Below are 27,524 nucleotides of genomic sequence, written 5' to 3' on the forward strand. Positions count from 1 at the left end.
CCCCACCATCGACCCACTTGCGAGCAGGTCTGAATCAGGCCCTCTGTTCACAGTGCGTTTTTGCCTACAGTGCATGCGCAGAAGTGAATACGGTATATACATTTTTGTGTATGTCCGTCCTATTCTGAGTCAGACAGAACCCGGCCTCATCTGTCTTTCTGTGAAATTGGGCGTCTCGGGGTGGGGAAGTGGGAGGGGACAATGCCCTGACCTGTGGGCGTGTTGTGGGCATGTATTAAAAGCTCTGTTCGATTCTGAGTGGTGCTTCTGATGGGCCAGCATGGGTCAGGTGCAACTACAGGTACTAATGATGGGTCAGGTGCAACTACAGGTACTAATGATGGGTCAGGTGCAACTACAGGTACTAATGATGGGTCAGGTGCAACTACAGGTACTAATGATGGGTCAGGTGCAACTACAGGCACTAATGATGGGTCAGGTGCAACTACAGGTACTAATGATGGGTCAGGTGCAACTACAGGTACTAATGATGGGTCAGGTGCAACTACAGGTACTAATGATGGGTCAGGTGCAACTACAGGTACTAATGATGGGTCAGGTGCAACTACAGGCACTAATGATGGGTCAGGTGCAACTACAGGCACTAATGATGGGTCAGGTGCAACTACAGGTACTAATGATGGGTCAGGTGCAACTACAGGTACTAATGATGGGTCAGGTGCAACTACAGGTACTAATGATGGGTCAGGTGCAACTACAGGTACTAATGATGGGTCAGGTGCAACTACAGGCACTAATGATGGGTCAGGTGCAACTACAGGCACTAATGATGGGTCAGGTGCAACTACAGGCACTAATGATGGGTCAGGTGCAACTACAGGCACTAATGATGGGTCAGTTGCAACTACAGGTACTAATGATGGGTCAGGTGCAACTACAGGCACTAATGATGGGTCAGGTGCAACTACAGGTACTAATGATGGGTCAGGTGCAACTACAGGTACTAATGATGGGTCAGGTGCAACTACCGGTACTAATGATGACAGTTGCAGGAGTTGGCGTAATATTAGTGAGCAGCATGGATTTCCGCTTGCGCACTCACAAATTGTGAATTAGTTGAGCGGATGCTGGCATTGACATAAGTGAGTACAGACACTTTGCTTTTGGCTCAAAATAAGCCCCATAATGTCTTACTCTGTCTCTTATTACTAAATTCTTAAATCTTCTTATTATAATGTTTAACACCTCCCAAAATTAGTAAATGTTTATTTACAAAGCTCCTAATCAGTTGCATATCTACTGTATTATATCTTGTTGTTTTAATATTCATTGGAAGCAGCTATTTATCACAGAGGGGTGAATAGAGTTAAATCAGACGCTCAACCAGAGATAATTGGTCCCTGTGGTGGATCAGTGCACACGGGTGGATGACGAAACAGACGCCGAAGAAAGCAGAACATGAGATTTTCCCCTGTAGACCAGAAATAAGTTATCTCTATCTGAGTGTCCATCTCTTGCTGTACAAAAAAATACTTGTGTGTCAGTCGTACAGTTCTGTTTCACAGAAGTGCAAATCCTGGTGACACAATCTTTGAGTTCCTATTCCCTGTAATGACATTGCGTGCTGTATTTGCAGTTTGCATGATGTGTTTGGGTTAGGGCACTGAACACTTCCACTGGCGAAACGCGTACAATGTCCTGTGCAAATGTGGAACAAGGCAAATATTTCCTGGAGCAGTATCGAGGTTTCTCACATGTCTGCACACTTATATTTTGCAATTTTCCCTGGACTAATTTTGCATTGTCCCAAGTTCCTAAGGGGTCTATTTACTCAGCAGTGTGAGGAGACAGAGTGAAAAGTGATAAGGTGCCAGCCACTCAGCTCCCAACTGTCATTTTTCAAACACCTGTGAGATGACAGTTGAGAGCTGATTGGCTGGCACCTTAGCACTATCTTATCACTTTTCACTCTGTCTCCTAACACTGCTTAGTAAATAGACCCCTAAATGTTTAAATTGTAGACTGTAAAGAGCAGGGCACTCCGCACCCTTCTATAATCAGTTTATTCTTTGTCTGTAATGTCTGTGTAGCTCTTACATAGTACAGCGCTACATAAATTGTTGGCACTTTACAATACTGAGTTATGATGGTGATAAAATTTGAGCATCATCTGCACAATTATTTATGTTCTAGGCAGAAAACAAACAAGAGGAAGAAGCTTGAGTCAACATCTCTAGAGACCTCAGGCGTTCTGCTAGACATCTGGGATTCAGCAGTAGGTGACAGCAGATTGCTTATCATTCCAGGGACTAGAGGCAGCTATAAAATAAACTTTACTGATACCTCCTGTGTCCATACAATAATATGGGGCTATCTATTCAGCTGTTACTAGCCCTCTGAGTATTACTTCTTCCTATTAGGACATCCGGTTTGCAAAGAGGGATCCATTCCTATACCTTCACCTACCCCAGTCCTCGCCGTAGGCCTGTGTGAGCTTGGCACTGTAAACTTTTGTTGCTAAAAATTAACAGTAGTAGTGATAGGGCTCGCGGGACAGCTGTGTTCAAATTGCTCAGGTAATATTGTTTTGGATGGCACAGCAATTCAAGTCCTTGAATTTTGTGGGCCAATCGCAATGAAAAAAAGAATAGGCCCCTGTTACTTTAAATCGGTGTTTGCAAGATCAGCTTGTGTGTTGACTGCTCAAGAAAGAGCCGTTACTAAGATCATACTACTTAATGATTGATGTTAACTATCTGCAAAAAAAACCAAAAACAGAGGCCCTGATTCAGAGCCGGACGCTCTGACCAGAGCGCTCGCTCTGAATCAGGGCCCTCCTCCATTAATATGGAGCGTCCTCCTGGACGCTCGTATAGCTGTGGGTCACCACCCACAGCATATACGAGCGTGCAAAAAGATGGTCGCGATGGTCTTGACCATCGCGACCATCGGAACTGCGAGTGAAACCCTGCGGTTGGGTTTCCCAACCGCAAGGCCAGGAGTGATTTTGGCTCTATCAGAGCCAAAATCACTCCCACTGACATCGCTAGTCAGTGGGGCCGGCTTCAGACGGTAGGCGTTCCCATGGGAACGCCTCCGTCTGGCAGGCACGCCCCCGGCACGCCCACCAAAGGGGGCGTGCTGTCAGTCACCATCGACAGCACGCCCCCTTTGGTGAGACACTCCGTGCGAAGGAAAGTCCTTCGCTCGCCAGGTCTCGCGCATGCGCACGACGGAGCTCCCTCCGGCGTGCGCATGCGCAATGGGGAACATCGACCCACTTGCGAGGGTACTGCCACTCGCGAGTGGGTCTGAATGACCCCCAGAGTACAGTCTAAAATATTTGGAATTAGATTATTTACAAAATCCACAATGTCTTTGTACCACCCAGACTTTTAGTTCTTCCCTGTTATTTTTAGGTATCTAAAAATTTGTTTGTGTTTTTTCGGACGATGCACATATTAATCTTATTATTATAATAGGCATTTGCAGTTCATAAATATGGTTTGCTTGGCTACAAATAGGTATACTTTTATTTCATATCCCGGTAGGTAACAAAGCAATGCCTAGTAGTTAAAATAATCATGCAGACAGACAGCTTGCCCTAATCAGCACAGTAATAAAACAATAGTTAGGGTCAAAAATTCAATTAGGATTTGGAAGCACGCTTTTATATCTTTTGCTTCCTACAGTATTTGAAGAGCCAGTAAGCAACCTAGGGCCTGATTCAGAGCCGGACGCAATTAGCGCTCGCTCGTCCTGAAAATAGGGGTGGCTATTGAAATGAACCGTTCGCTGTTTGCGGTCTGTTGACGCCTCTTGTTCTGAACGAGCGAACAAAACTTGCGGTCGTTTTTGGAGAAACTACACCCCCTGGCCGCTCGCATCCTACGTCATGTCCGCTATTTATTAGATTAATCGAGTACATCGACCAGGGTATGAACTGCTCGCTATTCTTGTGGTTGCTTTTTGCTACCATAATTTTGCGAGCAGTTCTGTCTATAAAATAACCCAGTGACGTGGTCAATGACGCTGCTGTTTTAATTATGCACACCCATAAAACGCCCGTTTTGACCTTTAAGCACGCCTGCGATCGGATCTCCACTCCCCGTTTTCAAGCACCTTCCCCTGTTACCACCCACATACGCCTCTTTCTGTCACTCAAATTATCAGGCATTCGCTATTTTGCGAGCACATGAATTTCGACCGCACTAACTGGTTCGCGCATGCGTATAACGATCCGTACGCATGCGCAGTTGGCCAAACATCGCTCGGAGCGAACGAGCTGCAGCTTACGAGTGGATCTGAATCAGGCCCCTAGTTTGTCTTATTGTCACTTGTCACCCTACTAATTCTCAGCAATGCTCTGCAGGTCTGATCAGAGCGTATTCCATCTCTCCTCTACCATTTGAGTGTTGTTGCATTCCCTAAAACTCAATAGTGTGACCTCGTCTCCCGTGTCTTCCCATTTCCCTTCCAGTTTTAGATCTTAAAATTATTTGAGACCTGAGGGCTGGATTCAGTAAGGATCGCTATTGCCATTGCAATAACGATTACGCGTGCAGTTCAATTGCGATAGTATGCTAATTCATTACGATCGCAATGCTGCCACAGCACTATAGAAGGACGCCCACTTTACCTAAAGGTGCCCATCCACTAGACGATTAAGTTGAACGATTGAACGATAACGATCTTTCAATCGTTTGCAAAAGTGTCTAAAACAACCAGCGATTCGCGTGCCCGCTGGTCGTTTAGACATCTGTCATCTTGCAAACATGCTGGACAACCTTACGATATCGTCAGGTTGAGCATGTTTGCAGATGATTGATGAGCCTGCACTGGAGGACTGCTCATTCAGTGCAGGCTCATCACAGACTGACAAACGGCTGCACGATTACAATGTCGTAATCGTGCAGTCGTTTTCAGATCTTTAAGTGGATGAGTACCATCTAAGCCTCACGCACTCTTGCACAAGGTCAGACCTTACTCGGTGCTAACTTCAGTGCATGCTATGAGGACCCAGGCTGCGTAGGGCTTTGCAGTGAATTTATGCACGCCTCTGCAACGACGTTGAATTGCCTGTGTTTTGCCGACCACCGCACCACCACCCACAAACGCTACTTTCTGTCAATCACTCTGTGATGGGTCTGCGTAGTCACTGCAATCGCAGTCCCAATCGCAGTGGTCGGCACGCATACACGCACTGCGGTGCATGCGCAGAATGCAACACTCGGCTGAATGAGGCCCTGAGTTGCAAAGGGAAATCTCTCACTCTTCTTTTTCCAACCAATGCATTTTGCTACAGTCCATGTAATAAGTAGAGATGAGTGGTTCTACTCTGTTCTTTTCACCAAACTAGCCAAAGTAGCACAAGTTCGGATTTATGTTATTGGCTAATCCAAAACAGGCGAGAGCTGGATAGCCAATAAGATGCTGTTTTCCAGATGCAAACATACTGAGTAGAACCAAACTGCTCATCTAGTAATAAGTGGTCATTCAAACCATCCTTCTCTTACTGACCACTGTGGTCACCCCCAGGCATCATGATTCTGGTCTCCCATTAAACAAATTATTTTTAAAAGAAAAAAACAAATATTTTTATTGCAAAATTTTCACATAAGAAACATAAAAACAAACAAACCCCAAGCCAACATGGTTGTCGGGCAAACCAAGGGGTCTATGTACTAAGCTTTGGAGATACAGAAGGTACCAAAACCAATCACCTCCTGTAATTTTTCAAGCACAGCCTGTAAAGTGACATTTAGGAGCTGAACGGTCGGTACTTTATCTCCATCCACTTTCTCTCTCTCCAAAGCTTAGTACATCTCATCCCTAGTCACACAGGTCACATAACTCCGGAAAGCATAATACACAATTTCTAACACTCAGTTTCTGAGCGATTATTTGTAAAACATTTTATTTCAAGGATAAATCATTACTTAGCATTTTCTTTGTAGCGTCAGGTCCAAAGGGAGAATAATTACACAACTGTCCTACTTACCCCTCTTACACCTTTCCATTGGTGTGAATCCAACCCAAGTGGAATTGCTTTTCGCCTTCATGTAGGAAGAATATAGGTGTATGACAATTTTGGATTCTTTTAGAAGGTGATATCTCTCTGTTTCAGACTATGACCTCTATGTCCAGCCACCAGGAGGTGCACTGGTCTAAGATGATCTGCAGTCAATCTCCATTAGATAAACTGGTTCCAGCCCTGAAGAATGATAGAGAGACTGGAGGGATCTTCATGAACTATCTTAAGAGGTGACAAAAAGCAAAGATGGCAGCACAGCCCTACCTACCAATTATTACCCAGGCTAAATGAAGGGAAAACAAGCCCCTCTACGCTCAGCGCAAGACACGTACATTTCACACAACGCACCCCGATCCACTCTACCATGATGAGAGCACAGGGTCTGCTTATCGGAACTGTGTGGTCCCATTTGGAATCTATGCTGCAGCTTTTAAAAGATTAGGTCCACAGGTGATGTGAAGACTAGAATTCCAATGGAGTAACTAAAAGACCTATATTCCAGTGGAGTAACTGAAAGGCCTATGAGCACCAGTGTATAGTCTGTGCTAGAGATCCGAGCACCCCTGGCAAAGAAATGGACCGGCACCCCCTCCCTATTTTCTGAATAATTACACCCTGTATGTCTCCCCAGCCAGCCCCCATGCTTCATCAGCCACCCCCCTTCTGTCTCTTCAGCCACCCCCCTTCTGTCTCTTCAGCCATCCCCCTTCTGTCTTCCCAGCCAGCCCCCATGCTTCATCAGCTAGGCCCTCCTTCTGTTTAATCAGGCAACACCACTTCTGTCTCCCCAGTCATCTCCCTTCTGTCTCCCCAGCCATCCCCCTTCTGTCACCCCAGCCAGCCACCATGCTTCATCAGCTAGGACCTCCTTCTGTTTAATCAGGCAACACCACTTCTGTCTCCCCAGTCATCCCCCTTCTGTCTCCCCAGCCATCCCCCTTCTGTCTCCCCAGCCACCCCCCTTCTGTCTCCCCAGCCAGCCCCCATCCTTCATCAGCTAGCACCTCCTTCTGTTTAATCAGGCAACACCACTTCTGTCTCCCCAGTCATCCCCCTTCTGTCTCCCCAGCCATCCCCCTTCTGTCTCCTCAGCACCCCCTTCTGTCTCCCCAGCCATCCCCCCAGCAGCCCAGACAGTTTATATGTGGAGAGTTTCTCCCTGAATTCTCACAGTGCATGGACACCTCATCCCACAACCTCATAACGCTTGTGAGTTGGAAAGAACAGAAAGTTCAATAAAAGCTTATTTACTAGAGGTATGTAAGGCAGGATCACAGGACTCATAGGTACTTTGCGTCCCACGGAGATTTGTAGTCCAGACATGTGTATGACTGTGGCTCTCAAAAACAGTAAAAAGATGGCACCGTGCTTGCGCAGACTAACCAACAGTGGCCAACTTGGTACAGGAGAATGCTTCATATAATGGAGCATTAAGGAGTAAAGAGCAATGGCGCACCCCATATATCAAAATTGCTGCCTCCCTCAAAAATTCTGCCTCAGGTTCCCTTTCCATCCTTACTACGGGTACATTCACGATTGTAAGATTCAGCAGTTGCTGATGGTTCTAATCACATCTCCCACCAACAGGTTCGAGCCTCCACAGAACATTCAAATTTTCCTTCTGTGGCTGGAACTGAGCGACTGCGGAGAATGGGGACCAGGGCAAAGCGACAGCAGCTGCCAGCCGCCAGTAATAGGGCCCAGCGCTGATGCCTATCCGCTGGCTTCAATTCCACATGCAGGTATGGGCAGCATATAGGGTGGTCTGTATCTGTAGATAAATATAATATAGATCATACTTGCCTGCTCTCCTGGAATGTCTGGGAGACTACTGAATTTCAGGGAATCCTTCCTGACCCCTGGGAGAGTAGGGAACAATCTCGGACCCCACCCACTTTCCTTGTGGAGTGGGCAGGATGGGGGCTTGATGAAGTGATTAGAATTTCCACGGCCCCTGCACTTATCACTTGGACCTCCCCACCGGGTTACCCCAAGGGGATTTCTCGAAGTCGACAGGTAGGATATACATGGCCAGATGGCCTCATGGTTTCAATATGGAGCTGATTGGTTCAGACAGACATATACCAAATACAAAGTTCCAAAACAGGATCCAAAAGAGAAGGCAATTTCTTACTTTGTGGTTCAATAATATATGAATCCAAACACAGAATCACAGACTAAGAGACCAATCCTTTTCTTATTATCTCAATATAAGATCCAGATAGAGGGCCTTGCGCGCAAGTGCACTGCTGAACGTAGATTCCCGACTATCGGGAATCTGCGCATTCGCAGAATGGGTCCTGCTCAATCGCAACGCAAGCCCTTGATTGCAGCCGGGGGCGGACAGTGTACCTGGAAACTGGGTGTGTCCGATCCATTTTCCGGGGGTGGCCAGCCCAGGGACTGCCTGGACGTATGCAGTCTTCTGGGCTCACAAGCCGGCCGGCCTGAGTAAGCTGAGGCTTACTCAGCTGCCCGGCGCCATCCACCATCGCGACCATCGACCACCAATGGTCACGATGGTGATCCCTGCCTGCGACCTCCGTCACAGTGCTGGGATCGCAAATGCAGCAGAGGGTGTCGTACACCTCCTGCTGCATTTGCACTATTGCAAGGATCGCAATTGCAAAACTGCCTGCGTGCATAAATCATATATCTATAGCCTGCGTGCATAAATCATATATCTATAGCCTGCGTGCATACATCATATATCTATAGCCTGCGTGCATAAATCATATATCTATAGCCTGCGTGCATAAATCATATATCTATAGCCTGCGTGCATAAATCATATATCTATAGCCTGCGTGCATAAATCATATATCTATAGCCCGCGTGCATAAATCATATATCTATAGCCTGCGTGCATACATCATATATCTATAGCCTGCGTGCAGCTTTGCAATTGCGATCCTTGTTGAATCAGGCCCAGAGCTGACTAGGTGCTTTCTCTTCACTAATTCAGAATGACATCATGAACTCCAGAGTATGGACTTTTTGGCAATGACTATAACTTGCCAGAAGAGTAATACACCTGTTTATGTTGAAATGCCGCTGCAGAACTCACGGGGGGTGCTACGTATTATTTCTGGTGCAATGAGATGCTGGAATCCTTTGATTCTATGTAAATGGCTTAATACTAGATCTCTGTATATCAGGTGCCAGTTGTGTGTACCCCAAGCAGATGGACCAGGCGCTGGGAGGAACGCAACTGTCAGATTTGACGACTACATATCGCTGGGTGTTGGCTGCTCTGTGTGACGCCTGGATACGTTTCCTAAATTATGATATCGCCATGTTTCTGAAGTAAGTTTTCAAACACTAAGACCAGTCTAACTTAAAGAAGTCTTCCACTCTCAGGTCACTTCTTTCATTGGCTTGTAAATGCTCTCCTGCCACTCATAAAAGATGCATTGATGTATCTTGCTGGCTTCTACCACACAGCTTCATATCATATTCCAATCCACAAACATAGACAACTTGGACTAATTATATAAAGACCTGTTTTAAAAGCTTAGAAAAAAGCTAAGAGGAAAAAGCTAAGTATTTTGTTAATTCTGCAGGTAGAAGAAAATGGCATCTGGTCGCCAGTAAAAAAAAAAAAAAAGGCCGACATACTGAAAGTCGACAGTCAAATGGTCGACATGGTCGACCTCAAATATGTAGGCATGTATTTAGGTCGACATGTTTAAACTGACGACACATTCAAAATGCCAACATTTGACACGTTGACCCTAAAATGTTGACATATTGTTTTTGATGATTTTTAGGGTTAGGTTTATCGGTTAGGGTTAGGCTAAAATAAAAAATAAAATAAAACATGTTGTCATTTCGGTGTTGACCTAAATACATGTCTATATATTAGTGGTCGACCTAATGACCATGTCGACCTTTTCACTGTGGACAGAATGTGTCAACCTTCTGAATGTTGACCTTTCTACTGTTGACCAGTCATACCACACCCGAAGCCAATGTAGTAAAGAATGGAAACCCCCTTTAATGTAGCACTTGCTTGGATACTCCAGAGAGACATAAGGAATATATACAGATGGAGCGCTGTTTAGTGCACCTGATGCTGAGCTATATAAGGTGCATAGTCCCCCAATCTGTGTAATCATCACCATGTTAGTTTGTAAGACAAATGCATGCACTTTAATGTGTATATGTTTATTATATAGATGTGTTTTATTAATTGTGACACAAATGTTACACGCAGTATAACGTTTATATGGTGCACAGGTGATCATCATTATACTGAGGGACCTATTTAACCAATAATCATGTTAATGCCCCGGAAATTAACATTCCTGGCCAGCCACTTAATTCTGCCTTAAATATGTGGAAAAAGCCATTTCTGTATGCTGTAAGGAGGGTAAAGCTGGATACACACTATAAGATTATTTGTCCAATCTGGCTTGTTGTAATGAAAAACTGATAATGTATGGGAGTGAATGACAATCCACCATTCCGTTTGATTTAACCAATTTGTCCAAAATGAACATTTTTGTGGAGCAAATGGTCAACCGTCATTTGCTGCCATACATTACCAGGGGCGAGATGCAGGAAGGTCCGAGATTGTCTCACTAAGAAAACTCAGGCCTTCCCGCACATTTAATGGGCCGAGTTTGTTTCAGAATTCAGCAAATGTAATATCCTGCAAACTTGAGAGTTTGAGGATATTACATTATTCGAGTCCGGTTGAGTTTTCCCCTATGTAAACTCAGACCTTTTAATGTGACTAGCATTAAAAGGTCTGTTATACAGAAGCCTTCACAGATCAGTGAGATCCCTGAAGGCTTCTGTGTGTAAAAAAAAAAACTAAACGTAAAGTTTGCAGGCTATTACATCTGAGCTGTGAGACAAACTTGGAACTTTGTGGGGGAAGGTCTGAGTTTGTCTCACTAGGAAAACTCAAACCCTAATACATCTCGCCCATAATCTTATAGCGTGCATCCAGCTTTACCCTGCGAAATATTCCCCCGGTGTGACTTATCATAAGATAGGGGTATACAGATTTCTCCAGAATAGCCCCATCTATTTGCTCTTAGGATTAAGAAGGGTAGGATATGATGCACACAACATTACTAATATTTGGTATGTAGCATTTCTGTGATTAATTTCATTTACACTATGGCTTCCTAAAGGTCCACCATATTAGAGACTCTGTCCATGGGATGTAGTTAATAGACCAGCGGACGCAATGGCGCCGGTCTAAATCTCGACTGGAACTGCCCGACCAGGTACTTAAGATAGGCATCAAAATGCCGATGCCTATCTTAGTCCCGATGCCGGAGGACAGACCTCCACCATCCCCATTGTCTGCTGACAGTTAAGTATAACACTTAGCCCGGGGATGGAGGGGTTAGGTTTAGGGACCCCCGAGGGGACTTGGGGTTAGGCACCCCCCCGGGAAGGTTAGGGTTAGGCTAGGGGAAGGAGGGGTTAGGGTTAGGCACTAGGGAGATAGGTTAGGTAGCCCCACAGGAGGGTTAGGTTTATGGTGCGGGGAGAGGGGGTTCGGTTTAGGCACCCCTGTGGGGAGGTTAGGGTTAGGCACCCCTAAAGGCGGGTTAGGGTGCGGAGAGAGAGGGTTAGGTTTAGGCACCCCTGGGGGGAGGTTAGGGTTAGGCACTAGGAGGGGAGGTTAGGGTTAGGCAAACCTAAAGGAGGGTTACTAGGGTTAAGGGGGGGGAGAGGGGAGGGTTAGGGTACTTACCAACGCCCGTCGGGATCTCTTACTGTCGGACTCTCATTGTCGGGATTTGAACCGGTGGCTGTTGAGCCGCCAGTATTTCAATCCCATTCCCTGTACCATGAGGCTGTTACTATCGCCTGTGTCGTCATGGTAACAGAGCTCAGCTGTCCACCATCTTGTCTGTTCGTAGCACTGGTGAGTGGACAGTTGCAGATAACAGATAGGACAGTAAGTTAGAAGGGGGGCATTGGGGTCATCTTAACATCCTACGATGTGGATGTTCTGGTAATTATGGTTTAGAGCAAACACACAGTATTTATAAAGGCACTACTGATCCCAGCAAGCCCTGGCAGCCATTAACATGCTTGGTTATGCTGGTGCTGTAGAACAAGATTTTTTTTTTTTTTTTCAATTCAGTAAGCTGCAGCTGTATCCAGCAGAGCATGCTGGGGCATTCACACTTTGCCGTATTGTGATAATGGGGGAGATTTATAAAGCCTTGGAGAGAGATAAAGTACCAACCAATCAGCTCCTAGCTGTCCTGTTACCGGCTGTGTTTGAAAAATGACAGTTAGGAGCTGATTGGTTGGTATTTTATCTCTTGATACACCCCTCCTTAATACGTACAAATCTTCCAACCACTGGCACAGCCATCCCTCGGTGTACAGCAGTCATACAATGGTTAATTCTACTGATGTAACACAGTAATACTATGGGGACACTTGAGACGTCAGGTGAGATTAGAGCCTGTTACTGAAGTTTCAGGTCCCAGCTGTGTGCAGCACATTATACAGGCTGTGCTCCATGCTCCGGCATCACACTGAGAGATGTCACCAGAACTGGGGAGCAGGACGCCCCCCGCAGGCCACCCCGATACGACAGTAACATGGGGGTAAGATTGTATTTTGGTGCATGATGAGGGTGAAAGGATCCAGGGGTTCAGATGCTGTGACCCATTCATAAATCCCTGGATGAGGGTGAAATGTAAAGTATGTGACTTAATATGTCTATAGGTTAGGAAATAAACCATGCACATTATGGGGTTGATAGTAGAGTGGGCATAAATTATTCAAAAGTGTACGGAAAAATTGTGTATTTCTACACATACTGTATACAGAGCTGTACGCATCCCAGGACGCGTACGCACTTAGGTTACTACAAATCGTCATCATCATATACTGTATATATTAGGTGCAAAAATACCCCTCCTTGCAGGCGAATACACACATAATGGCTGCTCTCCATGCTCCACGTTTCTGTCAACCTGTCCTTATTGAACGTGAGAACGCCCCTTCCATTTCCTACATCTGCACAGGTCCATAGATAGATAGATTGATCTATATATCTTTCTCATATCTATCTATCTATCTATCTATCTATCTATCTATCCCATATCTATCTATCTCATATCTATCTATCTATCTATCTCATATCTATCTATTTATCTATCTATCTATCTATCTATCTCATATCTATCTATCTCATATCTATTTATCTATCTATGTATCCCATATCTATCTATCTCATATCTATCTCACATCTATCTATCTCATATCTATTTATCTATCTATCTATCTCATATCTATCTATTTATCTATCTATCTCATATCTATCTATCTCATATCTATTTATCTATCTATCTCACATCTATCTATCTCATATCTATCTATCTATCTATCTATCTATCTATCTCATATCTATCTATTTATCTATCTATCTATCTCATATCTATTTATCTATCTATGTATCCCATATCTATCTATCTATGTATCCCATATCTATCTATCTATCTATCTATCTATCTATCTATCTATCTATCTCATATCTATCTATCCCACATCTATCTATCTCATATATATATATATATATATATATATATATACAGTATCTATCTATTTATCTCACATCTATCTATCTATCTATCTATCTAACTCATATCTATCTATCTATCTATCTATCTATCTATCTATCTACAGTATCTATCTATCTATCTCATCTCAGATCTATCTATCTACAGTATCTATCTATTTCATATCTATGGTTCCTATAACTATTTTCTGGGATGTTCTTGTCACCCTATCACTGCATACTGTAATCATTGCAGGATCAGGGATGTTGCCATTATAAAGCACCATCCTCGAGTACCTGTAATGATAACAACCATGCTAATATTTGCGAGGGTGAAGGATAATGAGAGGGTTAACGAGACAATGATTGGTGGTCCTGGTTCTTCATTGTAAGTTCTGGTGACCAGGGACTCTCAAACTGTGATATCTCCCTTATCACACATTGTCCGATGGTCGCAATGGCTGTTCCTTTGGCCAGGCTGCGGGAGCTGAAGCTTCCCCGCAGCCTGAGGGTGCTGGTCACTTTAGAGGCCAGGAATCTGTGCAGACCCTGGCCTCGCCCTTCGCAGAAAACAGGGGCGACACGTCCCCATTTCCTGGGAACAGTGACCAAACACGCCCATAATCCGCCCCCCAAACGTAGAAGCATGTCATTCATGCTGCGACTTGGGGGGGGAGGGGGTCTGCGAGCGAGATCGCAGGACCTGTTCTGCACATGAACAGATTGGGTCCTGGGCAGGTGCAGACCCCCCCAACATCGGAGATGTACGTTCATTATCGAATGAACGTACATCTCTGAAATAGGCCCCATGTATCACCAGGATTTATGGCTAAGAGGAATTCTGCCTGGGGGATGATATGTAACTGGGGACAAAAAACATAATTAATTCAGTTCTGTGTGCAACTACCATAATGTATTGTTGGTTATGTTTATTCATTCATCATGATATAAAATTAGTGTCATGTAAAAATGAATCATGTGGCATTTGTGTCGGCAGGTGTAGTGTAAAGTGATAATAACAGTACACTTAGGTCATCTCCATTTGTTATATAATCCTCGGCTTGGTGTAAGCGGCTGCTATGAGATAGGCAGGGCATGATCTGGAGGGAGTCACCGAGCTTGTGTGTAATTAGCAGAAGAGATGGGAGGACGAGAATCTACTCTCCGGGGAGGTGATTGGCTAAACCAGGCCGAGACATCCATAGCAACTGAATTTACAAAGCCGTCACTTTATAGAGCAATGATTGCTGTACGATAATGACATGTTGTTGTCGTCTGGGAATTAAACTTTTTTATTTTCTCCTTAAAGGTATTGTGTTCCTGTTTCCTACAAGACCCAGGAGTTGGAGAGGTCTGCAGTCAGCACCGGCCAGAAAAGGTATTATATGTGTTACTACCTCCTGCACCTGACCGTCCAGCTATTTATTACACTTTGATTATTGTTAGAGAACGTCACTGCGATAACTGGACCTGATTCAGCAGCGGACGCTAATGGGATCGCAGCTGCGAATATATGCTAATTCCTGCCACAGCACAGCCAGCATAGAGACGCCCATTACTGCTTTCTCATATCCGTCCAATATCGCTCTTTTACATAAACATCGGTACCATCGACCCACATCGGCCAGTCATGCAGCATTTACAACAGGTCTGACCAGCCGCAAACACTGCAAGTTTCTCCGTACGCAGAGAGCTCCAATGCTGCGTATGCAATCGCGGTGGCTAATTTATGTACGGCCACGAGGCAGTGGTTAAACGTGCAGATACGCCCGCATTCTTCTGTCACCAGCCACAAACGCTGACAGCCTGTCACTTACTCTGCGATAAATTCCTCTGTGCAGCCGTAATTGCAATGCAATCACTGCGCAAGCGCGGGGCGGCTTATATGCATGTGCGATGGCAAACCTCGATCTGCATCTGTAATGACCATTGCATACACTGCTGAGTCAGGCCCACTATCTGAATATTTGGCTCTGATTTTCCGGGAGTCTGACACTCCAGTGCATACTTACCGACTTTCCTATCAGCCTCTCCGGGAGCAGCCCTGAGAGGAAACGCTGCTGTTGGCTTCGGGGGGCAGGGCCAGACTGTAGGCATCATTAGGCCCTGCCCCTTTCATGGGAAAAGCCTGTGATTCGCGGGTCTGCGTTGAGGGGGTAGGACTAAATGACGATATTCGTGTAATTTAGCTCCACCCCCTCTCTTCGGACCTGCAAAATTCCCTGTAAAATCTCATGGGGGTGGGGAAGGAGGCTACCCGAAAAATCTTTCGGGGAGTAGGAAAGTATTCTCCAGTGTTATATGTCTTGCACAGTTACTACACGAATTCATTAATACTTAATGCATTAAATCTGTAGCATTAATCTAACTAACAAAGGATGCAAATTATATATTTATGCTCACTGGGGAACTGGGCCATTTGCACCCCTGCCACATATACCCCAGCAGGCAGTTGTAGATGGTATTGGGATAGGTGAAATTGAGGCTTTGCAGGTGAGGTACAGTGTATAAAGTAGTGTTATTTTGATTTGTTCATAGACGGTAACTCCCCATAAAACTTCTGTTGATGATGATGGAATCATTATACTGGGTGCTACAACTTACTGGAATAAATCTTGATACTTGAACTAGGGACGTCTGCCTCATTGCATTTTTGCTGCCACTTAATGGCACAGGGGCAGGCAACCTGTGACACTCCAGCTGCTGTGGAAATACACCTAGGAGGCTCCAATCCCTGGATTCAAATCCTAGAATTTTTGGTCTGAAATCCCGGGATCCCGCCGATCCCGACCCCGGGATTAGCCACATTAATGGAAATAGCTCAGTAGCTTCAAATCCTGGTCAGGGATTTGAATCCAGGGATTGGAGCCTCCAATCCCGGGATTCTCTGGATTAAAATGGTTGATTTTGGATGGAAGTTCTATCCAAAGGAGTTATTACAGTACATTATTCAAAGTATCAGGAGTTATTACAGTACATTATTCCAAGTATCAGGAGTTATTACAGTACATTATTCCAAGTATCAGGAGTTATTCCAGTACATTATTCCGAGTGTCAGGAGTTATTCCAGTACATTATTCCGAGTGTCAGGAGTTAGTCCTGTACATTATTCCAAGTCTCAGGAGTTAGTCCTGTACATTATTACAAGTATCAGGAGTTAGTCCTGTACATTATTCCAAGTATCAGGAGTTAGACCTGTACATTATGCCAAGTATCAGGAGTTATTACAGTACATTATTCCAGGTATCAGGAGTTATTCCAGTACATTATTCCAAGTAGCAGGAGTTAGTCCTGTACATTATTTCAAGTAGCAGGAGTTAGTCCTGTACATTATTCCAAGTATCAGGAGTTAATCCAGTACATTATTCCGAGTATCAGGAGTTATTCCAGTACAGTATTCCAAGTATTAGGAGTTATTCCAGTACATTATTCCAAGTATCATTAGTTATTCCAGCGTGTTAATACAAATATCAGGACTTATTCCAGTACATTATACTAAGTATTAGGAGCTATTCCAGCGTGTTTTAGTATCTCATTTAATGAATTTAATTTAGGCAAAATAGTTTCTGAGTAGCCTTAAAAGATTTGTCTGATTTAAATAGGACAAGCAAAGAAAAAAGACTGAGAGGTCTGAACAATGAAGACAGCACAAAAAAAGTCAGGTGGAAAAAAGACCGTATGATGATGCCTGGGCTGGTAACGGGATATGTCGGCCAAATCCAGGACGATCCTCACACTCCTTTGGAGATGCTTCAGCATAGAGCTGTTTATAAGGCATATAGAAAGGTTGTACAGGAGACAGAGGAACCGCAGGTACTGAAGGTTCTGGACATCTTTCATGCTCTGCAGGGCAAAAAAGAAGACCGGAAGATGTTGGGCTTGATTCAGAAGGTGCTAGAGCTGGACAGTATTCAGAACCCACAACTGCAAGTACTGAGGAAACATTTAACAAATGACCTTTCCAAGGGTAGGATAAGCGGCCTTTCTATGGAACAAGCTACCTTCTTCCTCAGTACGCTCTTGGCATCTTCCTTTAATACATTTTGGAGTGAGATGCTTGGTCGGTTGAAAGACTATGGAGTAGAGCAGTATGCAAATGAGGGACTGGCAAGACTTGATCCGATTATTCAGGCACTAACCACCAAAATGGTACTCAAGCGTCTTCACGGCCAAAAGAGCAATCCGGCGCAGATGCAGCCAAGTGCAGAAGATATATCCACCTTCAACCGGGCCCTTCAGCTGGCATCTCAGGGGTGGCCAACGCCGGATGTGCTACATTTCCTGAGATACCTTCAGGCACATGGCCCACAAGAGGAACTTCCTCTACTAGACAACAACCTGCTGTGCTGCCTAGAAGTGCAGAAGTATAAGAACTCCCATCATTCAATGCCAGACCGAGGCCTTCTAAAGAGGAAGGTCAACGTGATAAAGGAGCGATTTCTCTCACCACAGGCAAGCCCAGTGCTGCAGGTAGGTACCACCATCATTTAGGACATACAGTCAGGTGCATAAATATTGGGATATTGACAGAATTTTCATATTTTGGCCTCTATTCACCACCACAATGGCTTTGAAATGAAACAAACAGATGTGCTTTAACTGCAGACTTTCAGATTTAATTTGAGGGTAATTACATCCAAATCAGGCTAATGGTGTAGGAATTACAACGGTTTCTATATGTGCCTCCCACTTTTTAAGGGGCCAAAAGTAATGGGACAAACTAAACAATCCTAAATCTAACTTTCACTTTTTAATACTTTGTTGCAAATCCTTTGCAGGCAATTACAGCCTGAAGTCTGGAACGCATAGACATCACCAGACGCTGGGTTTCATCCCTGGTGATGCTCTGCCAGGCCTCTACTGCAAATGTCTTCAGTTCCTGCTTGTTCTTGGGGCATTTTCCCTTCAGTTTTGTCTCCATCAAGTGAAATGCATGCTCAATCGCATTCAGGTCAGGGGATTGACTTGGCCATTGCATAACATTCCACTTTTTAGCCTTAAAAAACTCTTTGGTTGCTTTTGCAGTCATTGTCCATCTGCACTGTGAAGCGCCGTCCAATGAGTTCTGAAGCATTTGACTGAATATGAACATATAATATTGCCCGAAACACTTCAGAATTCATTCTGCTGCTTTTGTCAGCAGTCACATCATCAATAAATACAAGGGAACCAGTTCCATTGGCAGCCATACGTGCCCACGCCATGACACTACCACCACCATGCTTCACTGATGAGGTGGTATGTTTTGGATCATGAGCAGTTCCTTTCCTTCTCCATACTCTTCTCTTCCCATCACTCTGGTACAAATTGATCTATGTCTCATCTGTCCATAGGATGTTGTTCCAGAACTGTAATGGCTTTTTTAGATGTTGTTTGGCAAACTCTAATCTGGTCTTCCTGTTTTTGTGGCTCACCAATGGTTTACATCTTGTGGTGAACCCTCTATATTCACTCTTGTGAAGTCTTCTCTTGATTGTTGACTTTGACACATATACACCTACCTCCTGGAGAGTGTTCTTGATTTGGCCAACTGTTGTGAAGGGGTTTTTCTTCACCAGGGAAGTAATTTTTCTGTCATCCACCACAGTTGTTTTCCGTGGTCTTTCGGTGTTGCTGAGCTCTCCGGTGCGTTCTTTCTTTTTAAGAATGTTCCAAACAGTTGATTTGGCCACACCTAATGTTTTTGCTATCTCTCTGATGGGTTTGTTTTGATTTTTCAGCCTAATGATGGCTTGCTTCACTGATAGTGACAGCTCTTTGGATCTCATATTGAGGGTCGACAGCAACTGATTCCAAATGCAAATGTCACACCTAGAATCAACTCCAGACCTTTTACCTGCTTAATTGATAATGAAATAACGAGGGAATAGCTCACACCTGTCCATGAAATAGCTTTTGAGTTGATAGTCCCATTACTTTTGGCCCCTTAAAAAGTGGGAGGCACATATAGAAACCGTTGTAATTCCTACAACGTTCACCTGATTTGGATGTAATTACCCTCAAGTTAAATCTGAAAGTCTGCAGTTAAAGCACATCTTGTTTGTTTCATTTCAAAGCCATTGTGGTGGTGAATAGAGGCCAAAATATGAAAATTCTGTCAATGTCCCAATATTTATACACCTGACTGTAAGGTCAGTAATATATTTCGGGCTGTAAAAGACAAATAGTGATACTTAGGAATCAAACATCTTCACTTTTGTTTCTAGACCATTCAACTTTCAATGTGATCTTGAATGGAGCATACACATTTGGGGCCAATTCTAACAGCCTGCGAGTTGCAGCAAAAGTGCTGAGATTTCTTGATTTAGCCAGGAGATGTAAAGCAGATAAGATAGTGGCTTGTGCACCCACATGCAGTAAAAAAACATTCTGCTTAGACGGGGTGACTCTACTGCTGCATCTAATGGCTTATTGCTGAGGTTCCCAAACTGCGCTACAGTCCACATTTTAAGGCTATCCATGCTTGAGCATAGGTGACTTATTTAGTACCTCAGTCAATTTCATTGAACCATCAGGACTAGTGCTGATATGGATATACTTAGAACTAGGGATGTGCAGGCTCGGATTAGTTAGGATTTTCCCGCCAAATTCGGATGCTTGCCGCCAAAAAATGGGTCTCAGAAAGAGGCAAAACGTCATCTTTCATGGACTTTTGTCCAGGAATGATGATGTTTGTCCATGAAAGATGACATATTGCCTCTTTCTGATACCCATATTTTGCCGGGAACATCCGAATTTGGCGGGAAAATCCAAACTAATCCGAGCCTGCACATCCCTATTTAAAACCTGGACTGTAATCACTGAGTTTGGGAACCTCTGGCTAATTGTGATTGCTGGCCTTGTAGATGTCTGACCTATTACATGCACTGCACTTTGTATGAGGCAGACTTTAGCTGATTAAGTGCTAATTATGCCCACTTACCAGGCTGGCCAGACTTGCTCTAATATCAAGTATCTTGCGCAGGGCCGACTCCAGGGGCCTGAGCACCCTGTGCCGGCCCTGTACGCTGCGCCAGCAACCGAAATTGGGGGCGTGACCTCATTATCATAGGCCACGCCCCCTATGTGACGTTATTTGGAGGCGTGCCCGCATGGTTGGGGGTAAAAGCCCAGCCCTCCTTCACTGGCTGGGCTTCCCCCAGCCCTCTCCCGTCTGTGAATGGATGCCGCATGCATGCGCGCTGCATCCATTCACACTCCGGGGGTCCGGCACCGCCGCACAGCTGCGGTGGTGGGGGTCCCCAACCTCCCCATTTCACCACCCGCGGGCCTCTTCGGCCCACGGGTGGAACAGCTGAAATCAGGATGTTGGGGAGGGGTGCGCCCTCTTCGGGTGGTGCCCCTGTTCAACCGCACTGGTCGAACACCCCTAGAGCTGGCCCTGATCCTGCGCAGGCCTCTGATCCAGTGTATAAGGAGATCAATGAGTACATATATGTCCAGGGCCGGTGCTGGCTTCTTTTGCAACTGCTCAAACTTCTGGACTTGCTCCACTGAGCGGGACCTGGATTGTGGAATGGTGCCCACATCCAAGGGAAAAAATAAACATTCCGTTCAGGTGCTCTGTCCCCACTGCCGCATATAACAGGTTACTGTGATCACTGGTCCTGTATATGTCTGATGTATTACATACACTGCACTATGTATGGCTGGTCCTACTACCACATATAACAGGTTACTGTGATCACTGGCCCTGTATATGTCTGATGTATTACATACGGGATTGGTATGAAATACCACCAGCCGCCTGGCCGGCGGTTCGATTCCCATCAGCGGCAGCCCGACAGGAGCAGAGTGCGACGCAGCGGAAGCCCGACAGCGCTGGAAATCCAGATCGTGGAGAGGTGAGTATTTACTAACCTAACCTAACCCCCCTAACCCTAACCCTCCTTAGGGGTGCCTAACCCTAAATTCCCCCCCAAGTGCCTAACCCTAATCCCCCCTCTAAGTGCCTATCCCTAACCACCCCCTTCCCCGCTGCCTAAACCTAAGTCCCCCGGGGGAGTGCCTAACCCTAAGTCCCCCCCGGGGGTGCCTAACCCTCCCGGGGGGATGCCTAACCATAAGTCCCCCCCGGGAGCCCTAAACCTAACCCTCCCCCCCCGCGGCTGTCCGCTGGCGGCGCCCGGCATCACTACGATCGTGATGCCGGGCGCCGGTCTCCCGGCGTCGGGGAAATGCGGGCGTCTATATCTAGACGCCCGGCATTTCACCCTTGCCGGGATAAGACAGTCGGGAAGCCGACTGCCGGTATTTATGCAGTTGGCTTCCCGATTGCCTCCCTTACATACACTGCACTATGTATGGCTGGTCCTACTGCTGCATATAACGTGTTACTGTGATCACTGGCCTTGTATATGTCTGATGTATTACATACACTGCACTATGTATGACTGGTCCTACTGCCACATATAACATGTTACTGTGATCACTGGTCCTGTATATGTCTGATGTATTACATACACTGCACTATTTATGGCTGGTCCTACTGCCACATATAACAGGTTACTTTGATCACTGGCCCTGTATATGTCTGATGTATTACATACACTGCACTATGGCTGGTCCTACTTCCGCATATAACGTGTTACTGTGATCACTGGCCCTGTATATGTCTGATGTATTACATACACTGCACTATGGCTGGTCCTACTTCCGCATATAACGTGTTACTGTGATCACTGGCCCTGTATATGTGTGATGTATTACATACACTGCACTATGTATGTCTGGCTCTACTGCCACATATAACAGGTTACTGTGATCACTGGCCCTGTATATGTCTGATGTATTACATACACTGCACTATGTATGGCTGGTCCTACTGCCGCATATAACAGGTTACTGTGATCACTGGCCCTGTATATGTCTGATGTATTACATACACTGCACTATGTATGGCTGGTCCTACTGCCGCATATAACATGTTACTGTGATCACTGGTCCTGTATATGTCTGATGTATTACATACACTGCACTATGTATGGCTGGTCCTACTGCCGCATATAACAGGTTACTGTGATCACTGGCCCTGTATATGTCTGATGTATTATATACACTGCACTATGTATGGCTGGTCCTACTGCCGCATATAACAGGTCACTGTGATCACTGGCCCTGTATATGTCTGATGTATTACATACACTGCACTATGTATGGCTGGTCCTACTGCCACATATAACAGGTTACTGTGATCACTGGTCCTGTATATGTCTGATGTATTACATACACTGCACTATGTATGGCTGGTCCTACTGCCGCATATAACGGGTTACTTTGATCACTGGTCCTGTATATGTCTGATGTATAACATTCACTGCACTATGTATGGCTGGTCCTACTGCCGCATATAACGGGTTACTGTGATCACTGGCCCTATATATATATCTGATGTATTACATACACTGCACTATGTATGGCTGGTCCTACTGCCTCATATAACGTGTTACTGTGATCACTGGCCCTGTATATGTCTGATGTATTACATACACTGCACTATGTATGGCTGGTCCTACTGCCACATATAACGTGTTACTGTGATCACTGGCCCTGTATATGTCAGATGTATTACATACACTGCACTATGTATAGCTGGTCCTACTGCCGCATATAACAGGTTACTGTGATCACTGGTCCTGTATATGTCTGATGTATTACATACACTGCACTATGTATAGCTGGTCCTACTGCCGCATATAACAGGTTACTGTGATTCCTGTATATGACTGATGTATAACATTCACTGCACTATGTATGGCTGGTCCTACTGCCGCATATAACGGGTTACTGTGATCACTGGTCCTGTATATGTCAGATGTATTACATACACTGCACTATGTATAGCTGGTCCTACTGCCGCATATAACAGGTTACTGTGATCACTGGTCCTGTATATGTCTGATGTATTACATACACTGCACTATGTATGGCTGGTCCTACTGCCGCATATAACAGGTTACTGTGATCACTGGTCCTGTATATGTCTGATGTATAACATTCACTGCACTATGTATGGCTGGTCCTACTGCCGCATATAACGCGGTTACTGTGATCACTGGCCCTGTATATGTCTGATGTATTACATACACTGCACTATGTATGGCTGGTCCTACTGCCGCATATAACAGGTTACTGTGATCACTGGTCCTGTATATGTCTGATGTATAACATTCACTGCACTATGTATGGCTGGTCCTACTGCCGCATATAACGGGTTACTGTGATCACTGGTCCTGTATATGTCTGATGTATTACATACACTGCATTATGTATGGCTGGTCCTACTGCCGCATATAACAGGTTACTGTGATCACTGGTCCTGTATATGTCTGATGTATAACATACACTGCACTATGTATGACTGGTCCTACTGCCGCATATAACGGGTTACTGAGATCACTGGTCCTGTATATGTCTGATGTATTACATACACTGCATTATGTATGGCTGGTCCTACTGCCGCATATAACAGGTTACTGTGATTCCTGTATATGTCTGATGTATTACATACACTGCACTATGTATGGCTGGTTCTACTGCCGCATATAACAGGTTACTGTGATCACTGGCCCTGTATATGTCTGATGTATTACATACACTGCATTATGTATGGCTGGTCCTACTGCCGCATATAACAGGTTACTGTGATCACTGGCCCTGTATATGTCTGATGTATTACATACACTGCACTATGTATGGCTGGTCCTACTGCCTCATATAACAGGTTACTGTGATCACTGGCCCTGTATATGTCTGATGTATTACATACACTGCACTATGTATGGCTGGTCCTACTGCCTCATATAACAGGTTACTGTGATCACTGGTCCTGTATATGTCTGATGTATTACATACACTGCACTATGTATGGCTGGTCCTACTGCCGTATATAACGTGTTACTGTGATCACTGGCCCTGTATATGTCTGATGTATTATATACACTGCACTATGTATGACTGGTCCTACTGCCTCATATAACATGTTACTGTGATCACTGGCCCTGTATATGTCTGATGTATTACATACACTGCATTATGTATGGCTGGTCCTACTGCCCCATATAACAGGTTACTGTGATCACTGCTCCTGTATATGTCTGATGTATTATATACACTGCACTATGTATGGCTGGTCCTACTGCCGCATATAACGTGTTACTGTGATCACTGGCCCTGTATATGTCTGATGTATTATATACACTGCACTATGTATGACTGGTCCTACTGCCTCATATAACATGTTACTGTGATCACTGGCCCTGTATATGTCTGATGTATTACATACACTGCATTATGTATGGCTGGTCCTACTGCCTCATATAACAGGTTACTGTGATCACTGGTGCTGTATGTCTGATGTATTACATACACTGCACTATGTATGGCTGGTCCTACTGCCGCATATAACAGGTTACTGTGATCACTGGCCCTGTATATGTCTGATGTATTACATACACTGCACTATGTATGGCTGGTCCTACTGCCTCATATAACAGGTTACTGTGATCACTGGTCCTGTATATGTCTGATGTATTATATACACTGCACTATGTATGGCTGGTCCTACTGCCGCATATAACAGGATACTGTGATCACTGGTCCTGTATATGTCTGATGTATTATATACACTGCACTATGTATGGCTGGTCCTACTGCCGCATATAACAGGTTACTGTGATCACTGGCCCTGTATATGTCTGATGTATTACATACACTGCACTATGTATGGCTGGTCCTACTGCCTCATATAACGGGTTACTGTGATCACTGGTCCTGTATATGTCTGATGTATTATATACACTGCACTATGTATGGCTGGTCCTACTGCCACATACAGTATAACAGGTTACTGTGATCACTGGTCCTGTATATGTCTGATGTATTACATACACTGCACTATGTATGGCTGGTCCTACTGCCGTATATAACGTGTTACTGTGATCACTGGCCCTGTATATGTCTGATGTATAACATTCACTGCACTATGTATGGCTGGTCCTACTGCCGCATATAACAGGTTACTGTGATCACTGGCCCTGTATATGTCTGATGTATTACATACACTGCACTATGTATGGCTGGTCCTACTGCCGCATATAACAGGTTACTGTGATCACTGGCCCTGTATATGTCTGATGTATTACATACACTGCACTATGTATGGCTGGTCCTACTGCCTCATATAACAGGTTACTGTGATCACTGGTCCTGTATATGTCTGATGTATTACATACACTGCACTATGTATGGCTGGTCCTACTGCCGTATATAACAGGTTACTGTGATCACTGGTCCTGTATATGTCTGATGTATAACATTCACTGCACTATGTATGGCTGGTCCTACTGCCGCATATAACGCGGTTACTGTGATCACTGGCCCTGTATATGTCTGATGTATTACATACACTGCACTATGTATAGCTGGTCCTACTGCCGCATATAACAGGTTACTGTGATTCCTGTATATGACTGATGTATAACATTCACTGCACTATGTATGGCTGGTCCTACTGCCGCATATAACGGGTTACTGTGATCACTGGTCCTGTATATGTCAGATGTATTACATACACTGCACTATGTATAGCTGGTCCTACTGCCGCATATAACAGGTTACTGTGATCACTGGTCCTGTATATGTCTGATGTATAACATTCACTGCACTATGTATGGCTGGTCCTACTGCCGCATATAACGCGGTTACTGTGATCACTGGCCCTGTATATGTCTGATGTATTACATACACTGCACTATGTATGGCTGGTCCTACTGCTGCATATAACAGGTTACTGTGATCACTGGTCCTGTATATGTCTGATGTATAACATTCACTGCACTATGTATGGCTGGTCCTACTGCCGCATATAACGGGTTACTGTGATCACTGGTCCTGTATATGTCTGATGTATTACATACACTGCATTATGTATGGCTGGTCCTACTGCCGCATATAACAGGTTACTCTGATCACTGGTCCTGTATATGTCTGATGTATAACATACACTGCACTATGTATGACTGGTCCTACTGCCGCATATAACGGGTTACTGTGATCACTGGCCCTGTATATGTCTGATGTATTACATACACTGCATTATGTATGGCTGGTCCTACTGCCGCATATAACAGGTTACTGTGATTCCTGTATATGTCTGATGTATTACATACACTGCACTATGTATGGCTGGTTCTACTGCCGCATATAACAGGTTAATGTGATCACTGGCCCTGTATATGTCTGATGTATTACATACACTGCATTATGTATGGCTGGTCCTACTGCCGCATATAACAGGTTACTGTGATCACTGGCCCTGTATATGTCTGATATATTACATACACTGCACTATGTATGGCTGGTCCTACTGCCTCATATAACAGGTTACTGTGATCACTGGTCCTGTATATGTCTGATGTATTACATACACTGCACTATGTATGGCTGGTCCTACTGCCTCATATAACAGGTTACTGTGATCACTGGCCCTGTATATGTCTGATGTATTACATACACTGCACTATGTATGGCTGGTCCTACTGCCTCATATAACAGGTTACTGTGATCACTGGTCCTGTATATGTCTGATGTATTACATACACTGCACTATGTATGGCTGGTCCTACTGCCGTATATAACGTGTTACTGTGATCACTGGCCCTGTATATGTCTGATGTATTATATACACTGCACTATGTATGACTGGTCCTACTGCCTCATATAACATGTTACTGTGATCACTGGCCCTGTATATGTCTGATGTATTACATACACTGCATTATGTATGGCTGGTCCTACTGCCCCATATAACAGGTTACTGTGATCACTGCTCCTGTATATGTCTGATGTATTATATACACTGCACTATGTATGGCTGGTCCTACTGCCGCATATAACGTGTTACTGTGATCACTGGCCCTGTATATGTCTGATGTATTATATACACTGCACTATGTATGACTGGTCCTACTGCCTCATATAACATGT

General features: G+C 44.7%; 1 protein-coding gene across 1 annotated transcript in view; it reads left to right on the forward strand.

Moving 5' to 3' along the window:
• LOC148507924 (uncharacterized) overlaps nt 1-27,524 on the forward strand; it is a 111,105-nt gene that overhangs the window by 75,054 nt on the left and 8,527 nt on the right. Inside the window, exons 11-16 of the mRNA XM_088445344.1 lie at nt 2,155-2,236; nt 6,089-6,225; nt 7,583-7,737; nt 9,154-9,301; nt 14,848-14,916; nt 17,141-18,008. Coding sequence (XP_088301470.1) covers nt 2,155-2,236; nt 6,089-6,225; nt 7,583-7,737; nt 9,154-9,301; nt 14,848-14,916; nt 17,141-18,008 — 1,459 coding nt within the window. The remainder of the gene's footprint in view (nt 1-2,154; nt 2,237-6,088; nt 6,226-7,582; nt 7,738-9,153; nt 9,302-14,847; nt 14,917-17,140; nt 18,009-27,524) is intronic.

This window comes from Taudactylus pleione, unplaced genomic scaffold (assembly GCF_031769625.1).
Source record: "Taudactylus pleione unplaced genomic scaffold, aTauple2 ptg000378l, whole genome shotgun sequence".
NCBI classification, from domain to species: Eukaryota; Metazoa; Chordata; class Amphibia; order Anura; family Myobatrachidae; genus Taudactylus; species Taudactylus pleione.